General features: G+C 42.0%; 1 protein-coding gene across 1 annotated transcript in view; it reads right to left on the reverse strand.

Annotated features, from left to right (window-relative positions):
• Nucleotides 1-8,643, reverse strand: part of SELENOI (selenoprotein I) — a 43,025-nt gene extending 34,382 nt beyond the window's left edge. The window contains exon 1 of the mRNA XM_072770807.1: nt 8,413-8,643. Within this exon, the coding sequence (XP_072626908.1) occupies nt 8,413-8,469 (57 nt within the window). The 5' untranslated portion in view covers nt 8,470-8,643. The remainder of the gene's footprint in view (nt 1-8,412) is intronic.
• Between the last annotated feature and the right edge of the window lie 58 nt (nt 8,644-8,701).

Here is an 8,701-nt window from a genome sequence, read left to right on the forward strand (position 1 = left end):
TTTGATAATGATCCTATGAGGCAGATACTATCCCATTTCACAGATGAGGAAATCTGTTTAGAGATGACACTAAGTTACTCAAAGTCAAAACTCTAATACGTGGTTTCTTTTGAACTTAATATTAAGTTTCAAGGCTAATAATTTAATCAAAAAAAGACTTTCATCTCAATTAAAGCTACCCAGTATATAAAATGTTCTTAATACACAACAAAATGTAAGACTAGTAAATATAGTCATTTACTTGCCTTCGCCAATGATTTTAAAATGAGGGAAAAGAGAACAAAAATAGTTCATTTTCACTGTATGTTTTCCCCACCTGCAAACGTTAGACACAAACCCAATTAAGCATCCACTGAAAGCCTTATTTTATTGTTTCTATTTCTGGTACAAAACATCCAGTAAGTACAAGGCAGAGTTTATCTTTTCATTCTTAGATTTGAGAGGAAGCCTGGCACGAAGAAAATGGGATCCTAACCCAGACTGCCTAGGTTCAATCTCAGCTTTGGGACCCTGAGGAAGTTAAATTCTCTGTGCCTCGGTAAATTAACAGTACCTCTACTTCACAAGGCATTTGTGAATATTAAATGAGATAATATATGTAAAAGCACTTAAAGCAATGCCTGGCACATAGTAAATGCTATATGAACATTTGCTATCATTATTATTATTATTATTATTCAGTATTTACAATGATATTGCTCTTGCCATTTCAACTTTCCTTCACTGGGCTCACTAGGCTCAGCCTGGTACCTCACATACCTGTCACGTCCTTATGTCTAATTTACCATGGTCTTCCTGGTCTCTGTGCCTGGGTTCCCCCATCAGTCTCTGTAACATCTTCTCCAACTCTCCCTTATGCACTGGGCAAATTCTTATTCTGTAAAATTCTTCACATTTAAGTATTATAGGAGTTAGAAAAACGGGTCATCCTCAGTGAACTGATGTTTCAGAAGACAGTAAAAGAACCAAGTCAAGATGTTTCTTCCAAATAGCAACTTCTGAAATCTACCACTTAATCTCATTCTCTCTCACACTGCAGAAGTTCCCCAGCCATCCTTCTTTCACTCCTTCTGAAAAACTCTTGTCTCTGCCAACTGCAAAAATAATTCTTTCCATGAGACACTTATAAATCTACATCTATAGCCACTAAAGAGATTACTTTAAAAAAATCCTTAAAAATAATAATAAAAGGGGTGCCCAGCTGGCTTAGTTGGTAAAGCATGTGACTTTTGATCTTGGGATTGTAAGTTTGAGCCCCACATTGGGTGTAGAGATTACTTAAAAATAAAATCCTGGGGGCAGCCCCGGTGGCTCAGCAGTTTAGCGCGGCCTACAGCCCAGGGCATGATCCTGGAGACTCAGGATCGAGTCCCACATCAGGCTCCCGGCATGGAGCCTGCTTCTCCCTCTGCCTTTGTCTCTGCCTCTCTCTCTCTCTCTCTCTCTCTCTCCTCTGTGTATTCTCATGAATAAATAAATAAAATCTTTAAAAAAAAAATAAGGTCACTATAATGTTTTTCAAGTCTTATGAATGTATTGACAGGTGGGAAAGGGCAGCTCCCCAATCTATTCAAGGAGACCAAGCACAACTAAAGATATGTCTGAATTAACTGTAACATACCTAGGTAATGCTGTAATTAATATGGTATACTGTAGCTGGCCTGCAATCATAGGCAGCCCAGGTGGCTCAGCAGTTTAGTGCTGCCTTCAGCCCAGGGCATGATCCTGGAGACCAGGGATCAAGTCCCGCGTCGGGCTCCCTGCAGGGAGCCTGCTTCTCCCTCTGCCTGTGTCTCTGCACCTCTCTCTCTCTCTCACATGAATAAATAAAGAAAAAAGAAAAAAAAAGATTAAGAATTTCTCAAGTGTCTACTCTGGCTCAGAATAAAAGCGTTCTAATCTTTGAAATCATTAAATAAATATTCCTCTAATGGAGGATAATTCATCCACAGGTGATATTTCTTTGGAGCATGAAGTTTGCTTCAATTCTCAGTCCACAATCCACATCTTCACACGCTCTATCCAACAGAAGTGCCCTGTACAAAAGATTACTGTTATCCTGTCAGATTCAGCATCATTTATCATTTAAATTATAATTGTGCTTCTATCCTATAAGGGTCAATCTCTCATGAGTTTGTTTACTCATCAGATATGAGTTAATAATTCCTCCTCTCGGGCTATCAAGAGGGTTAAGTCTTAGACCAAAAAAATGTCAGTTACTATTGTTACCAAGGGTACCTTTCCAGGGTTAATGCTTCACAAAACCCCTACCTCAGTGACTACCGCCTCTATCCACCCAGTCATCTTACCAGAACCTGCGTCATCCCAGACTCCTCCCCAGCAACACCTCCAGGTTCTCAGTCACCATGTTCTGTCAATTTTTAATCTTAAATCAAGGATCACAAACAAATGTCCATAGGGGCTGGGAGGATAAACTAAACAAAGCAGACCTGCATGAAGCATATGGGGTGGAAGGAAAATGGCAAACTGGAGAGCAAATACCTTTTTTAAAGAGGGCAAGCACTATTTAGCTTTGGGGGAGTCTTGTCGAGAGAAAATTCAGGGCCAATGCTGTCCACTATTCTGGTTTTTCAAACAAATCCAGAAATTTGGATTTTTATGGGGAAGGTGCTAATTTTTTAAACAAAGTATGGTGTGGGCCAAATTAAACATATCTGCTGGCCAAATTCAGTGAGTAGGTTAACCAGTTTTGATTTCTATCTTTAGAATCCCCACTCCCTTTCTATCCCTGCTACTTAGATTCAGGCCACTCCCATTTCTTACCTAGGTTTATCCAGAAGGATTCTAAAAGGTCCCCAGATCACACCACCCATTTATTTTCTACAAGCTGCCAGGGCAAACTTCCTAAAATTAAATCTGATCCTGTTTAAAATCAAACAGTTCTCCCAAATCTACAGCATTACCATGTGCCTGAGTTATTTAACATGTAGACAAGAGTAATCTACCAATCTGAATCTCCCAAAGTAAGGCTAGGAATCTGCTATTTAAACACTTTCCCAGGTGATTCTGATGCTGATAGTCCTTGGGCCACAGAAACACTGATCCACAGGGTAAAATCTAAAAGTCCTTTCCATCAAAGCATTCCCTCTTGACAGGCCCCACCTCCCTCCTCAGCCTCATGTCCAGCCCCTCCACCATTACGCCTAAACATGTACCTTCTTATGGTTCCCAGAAAAAACTATTGGGCCTCCACTCCTTATGCATTCCACTGCTCTCTGGCTCTGTAAAGCCTTTTCTCCCTCTTTGGTAATGTGGGGCCTACTCAGCTTCATTTTTCTAGATTGAGCTCTGCCTTTCCCTCCATCCCCTCTCGGATGCCTTTCTCAGCTTTAACCCTCACTCCCTGGAGCTGCCTCCTTATTTCCCACAGCACCTGGCACTTACCTAACTGTATTTTGTAGACCCAGTGCTATGCCTGACACAGAGTGGACCCTCAATAAATGCTTACTGAATAAACAGAATCAAACTGTATGAACCAGTAAGGGTGAAGCCAGACTCTTTGGCATTATCATCAAGATGCACACAGTCTCTCTTTATAACCTGTTAACTGCAATACTAATAAATGTATCACAGTTCCTATAATCAGGTTGTTGTTGACGTGCAACAACAGAATAATAGCAGAAACCAATTCATCATAAAATTACATTATTGGGGCGCCTGGATGGCTTAGTCAGTTAAGTGTCTGCCTTCAGCTCAGGTCATGATCTTGGGGTCCTGGGATTGACCCCACATTGGGCTCTCTGCTCAGCAGGAAGCCTGCTTCTCCCTCTCCCCTCTTTCCCCCCTGCTTGTGCTCTCTCTCTCTCTCTCTCAAATAAATAAAATATTTTTAAATAAATAAATAAAATTATATTCTTGAAACCAAGCAACATTATTTCAAAAAATACTTACCTCCTCTCTGAAGCAAAATGATACAATTTAAAACTAGCTGTTACACTATCAACTAAACTATGCCTCCCCTAGGTCAGATTAGGTAAATCACAATACAAGTTTCGCCCTTAGACAAGTGGGAAAATCCTTCAACAGTAAAGACTTGTCCAAAGAAAGGGCAGGTAAGAGAGGAGGGATGATAAGCCTCTCAAAGGTAAAATACCTCAATATAATTGTCTAAAGGTACATTAATAAGCAACAGAAAAAAATGGCAGTTAAACGCCAGACATTGTCACATTCAAAATACAAAAGAGTCCTTCCAACTGATATCCAGGAGATGCACAGCTCCTTTTTACCATACTTCCAAAATGGTTTATATTCTTTTACACTCTCATTCCTTCAATAAATATTTGTTAAGCACCCGTTCTATTCATGTGCTAGCCTGGTCATGTTGAACAAAACAGCTATAGGCCCTACCCTCATAATCTAAGAGAGAAGGCAGACTCTCAACTGATTATTCATCTGCTTAATAAAATTGTGGTAACAAATGGGAAACACAAGTGTTAAGGCAGCACATAACATACAATCCATCTCATGCTTTCTTCTGCACTGAAAAGCAATCATCTTAGTTTCTTACTACAGAAATCTAATTACCACCCACATGTGTACCCCTCTCAGCAGTTATTCTGAATAACTGCCAGGTTTCCAACTGTAGCTCTCAGATGTACCTCTAGGGAGACAAAGAAATTAAACTAATTCAAAGTAATTTTTCCACCAGCAGCTTTTATTGTATCAAATTTTCTCACATCTCTTTACTCTAATATACAGGGTCACATCAGGGAATAAAAATCTCTTGACTGTTTTGAGTCTTTACCCATTTATGGGATGATCTTTCTTCAAAAGCTGTTTTAATTCAATAAGCATTTATAAAGCACTTCCTGTTGAAGACCACACAATGGGAATGTGTGATCTTTAGGAAGAAAGGGTCTCTAGGTACAATTCACATTCCAGTAAAACTGACCACAGAGGTTTTTCTTTTGGATACCTTTGGATTCATATTTTTTAATATGAACACAATACTAAGAACCCTCTACTTGAAGAAGTTTAGGTTATAATTTGTGGCCCTCCTTTTTAAAAATCAACAAACTACATTTTAGTGAACATTGGACGCTTGCTAAACTGACCTTTGTTTTCCAGGATGATAGAAAATCTGTTGTCAGACACAGGAAGTGAGTCAGATAACGGAAGAGGGTAAAAGATAGGAATAGAAAAGCACACTAAAATTTCTTGTAATTTAGGACACCTATCTGGTTGGAAATATAAATTTAGGGAACACTGCTTTATAAGAAAAATTAGATTCCATATTACAGACACTGCTGCAAGTGAAACAGCTATTCTATTGGTACTTGGACCCAGAAAGCCAAATCCTGGGAAGGAAAAAAAATTTATATGTCAATATTTACAGTGCAGAAGAGATAATAAGAAAGGGGTAGAGCTGAAGGCAAAATAGGACATATCTGGGTTAATAACCTTCTTTAATGAAGTTGTAAAGCTCTAGCCAGGGCTACTAAGAAGGCTCTGGGACTTCTTTCCACTTAAATTTTAAGACGTGTCAGCACCTCAGGTCAAAATTGTATGACACCATATTGCTTGAAAGCATATGAATGTCCTATATGACTTGCTAAAGTCCTTTACAGTTTTTCCAATTCCAGTTAGGCAAAATCCATTATGATTTTTTTCAGCTATGCATTCATTCTACATATGTTTATTGGGTTACTAGTATGCACAGTGGTACTGTGGTCAGGCCATGGTGGTCAAGTCTAACCACTTGGGTTGACATTCTTTTTTTTTTTTTTTTTTTTTTTTTGGTATTACATTCTAACAGGAAGACACACTAACAAATTCCATAAAGGAACAGAGGGTACTCTGACAGCATGCTTAAGGGGAGAGGAGAGCTTAGAGAATGCTTCTGAGGAAATAAAATTTAAGTGAATACATGAATATTAATGTAAACGGGAAGGGAAGCTACATTCCTGGCAGACTAAACAACATGACTTAAAAATGTGAAAAAGGAGGGCAGCCCGGGTGACTCAGTGGTTTAGCACCGCCTTCAGTCCAGGGCCTGCCTGATCCTGGATACCTGGGATCGAGTCCCCCATCAGGCTCTCTTCATGGAGCCTGCTTCTCCCTTTGCCTGTGTCTCTGCCTCTGCCTCTCTTTCTCTCTCTCTCTCCCTCTCTCTCTCTGTGTTCCTCATAAATAATAATAAATAAATAAATAAATAAATAAATAAATAAATAAATAAGAAAAGGGAGTGGTGGGGGAGGAGATGGCTACTAATTCTGGCAGAGGTAGACAGTGAGGAGCATGACATGAAGCTGAAGACAGGCAAGGACCATATCATTCAGAGCAGTGTAGATCCTGTTTTGGATTTTTGGACTTCATTCCAAGAGCAATGGAAAGACAGTGGTGGGTTTTAAGCAAAGGAGTAATATGACTAGATGCACTTTTTTTTTTTAAAGATTTATTTATTTATTTATGATAGACACAGAGAGAGAGAGAGAGAGAGAGAGAGAGGCAGAGACACAGGCAGAGGGAGAAGCAGGCTCCACACCGGGAGCCCGATGCGGGACTCGATTCCAGGACTCAGGATCGTGCCCTGGGCCAAAAGCAGGCTCCAAACTGCTGAGCCACCCAGAGATCCCTTTTAAAGATCATTATGAAACAGACAGAAAAGACTGTAAGGGCAAAAGTAAATGTGGGCAAGCAACAAAATAAAGTAGTAATAGATTATAATCCAAAATATAAAATAAATATTGGTGAATCCACAGTGGTATAATTAAATGGTTGGATAAATATACAATGGGAAGAAAAGACAAATCTCCCATGCACAATTCCCAACAAATTATGTCAATAATCTCCCCTCAAGGAGGTGGAACTTAAGTTGGAACTACCACTACCAAGTGAGGGCTCATAGCAACTTGTTTCCAAAGGGAGTAATTTTACAGGGAGAAACCTAACAAACTCTACTTCAGCCAGGTGATCAAAGTCAACATCAACAGTGATAAGTCATACTGATAGCATGTACTCTCCATATGATGTAATGAGAATGGCACTTCATCTCCGTGCTCTTCCTCCCCAAATCCCATAACCCTTGCCTCATTATGCGAAAAACAGACAAATCCCAACTGACGGTCATTCTACAAAATACACAACCAGAACTCCTCAAAACTATCAAGGCAATCAAAAAAGAAGGGAAGTTGATAAATCGTCACAGCCAAGAGGAGCTTAAGGAGACAACTAAGTAAAATGTGATATCCTGGATGAGATCCCAGAACAGAAAAAGGGTATTAGGTGAAAACTTAGGAAATGTAAGTCAAGTATGGACCTCAGTTAATAATGTGTAAATATTGGTTCATTAATCGTGACAAAGGTATCATACTAATTAATGTAAGATGTTAATAATAGGGAGAACCGAACCGGGTATGAGACATAAGGGAGCTCTACTACCTTCATGATTTTTCTGCAAATGTATTCTAAAAGTGTTCTAAAGGAAAAAGATTACCTAAAGTGTATGTGGGAAGAGTGATAATAGAATCACTCTTCTTCTAGCTAGGCTAACAATGATAGAAGGTACAGAACCGAGTGATTCACTGCCTGGTGGGTGAGGTAGAGGAATCAAGAGCGAAAGTGACAGTTAGCGAAGATGAAAGGTTACAGCCCAGATTTCGGGCTTGGAAAACTGGATGGACAGTGGAGTCATTCACTGCTAAGGGAGGAGGGGAGGAAAACCAGATGTGGAGGAAAGTTAACAGCCAGCATTTACTGGAGGCCCATTCGGTGTCAGGCCCCTCACAAATCCCTATAATCATTTTGCACGACAGAGACTATTACTTGGCCCCACGCCATGCAAAGAAATTAGAGTTTGGTATCAGGTTTCTACGTACTCCATAGCCCGCTCTCCTCCTACTACACAGTCCCTTCTGTGCACAGTTACTTCAACTGGCAGCCCCAGCGCCACAAGCCACTGCTGAGGAAGCCTCCTTCCTGGGAGTAGAAGTGGAGTGCATCAGCAGAATGGCCTCAGTAGTTACTCCCCCTCCCCGGGCCTCCTCTGCCACAAACCGTCTCTATCTGAGTCGTATGCAAGAGGCAGGTGGAGGCTTCGTTAAAATGAAGGCAATTAAGACACCACGAGGGGGACCGCATCAGCCAACATAATAATAGCAATAATAATAAAGTAAAGAAGCACAGGGAATTCTCCGGTTCCACTCTCGTCGAGCGGTCTCCTACGGAAAAGGCGATCCCCCGGGAGAGTACCGAGTGTAGGCGGCGGGCCTAGGATGCTCCCCCGCACCCTGACCCCAAAGCCCGAGGTCTCGGCAGGACCCCCGGACAAACGCCCGCCAGCCCGCTCGGAGCCACGCGGCACAAGGTGACACGGACCGCGCCTGCCCCTCAGCCGCCCTGGGAGAGGCCGGGAAGAGGAGGGAGAGGGGCGTCCGCGGGGCCCCGCGCTACCTTGTACTTATCAAAGCCGGCCAGCTGCTCCGGGCTCACGTATTCGTAACCAGCCATGACGACCCGAACACCGAGCGCCCACTCGGCAGCGACTCTCCGCGACGAGGTGCGGAAACACGAGCACCACACTAGCTGGGCAAGGATGGGAGGACTCGGCTGGCAAAGGAGCTAGTAGAGCCGCGCTCCTCCCACCGCGCACGCGTAGCCACCTCAGGCCACTTCCGCCGCCTCCCCAGTGCGCAAGCGCAGCCTCCACCTCTCCCCGCCCACCGAGGGAGGGTCGCCAGCC

The sequence above is a fragment of the Canis lupus genome, chromosome 12 (genome assembly GCF_048164855.1).
Source record: "Canis lupus baileyi chromosome 12, mCanLup2.hap1, whole genome shotgun sequence".
Classification (NCBI taxonomy): domain Eukaryota; kingdom Metazoa; phylum Chordata; class Mammalia; order Carnivora; family Canidae; genus Canis; species Canis lupus.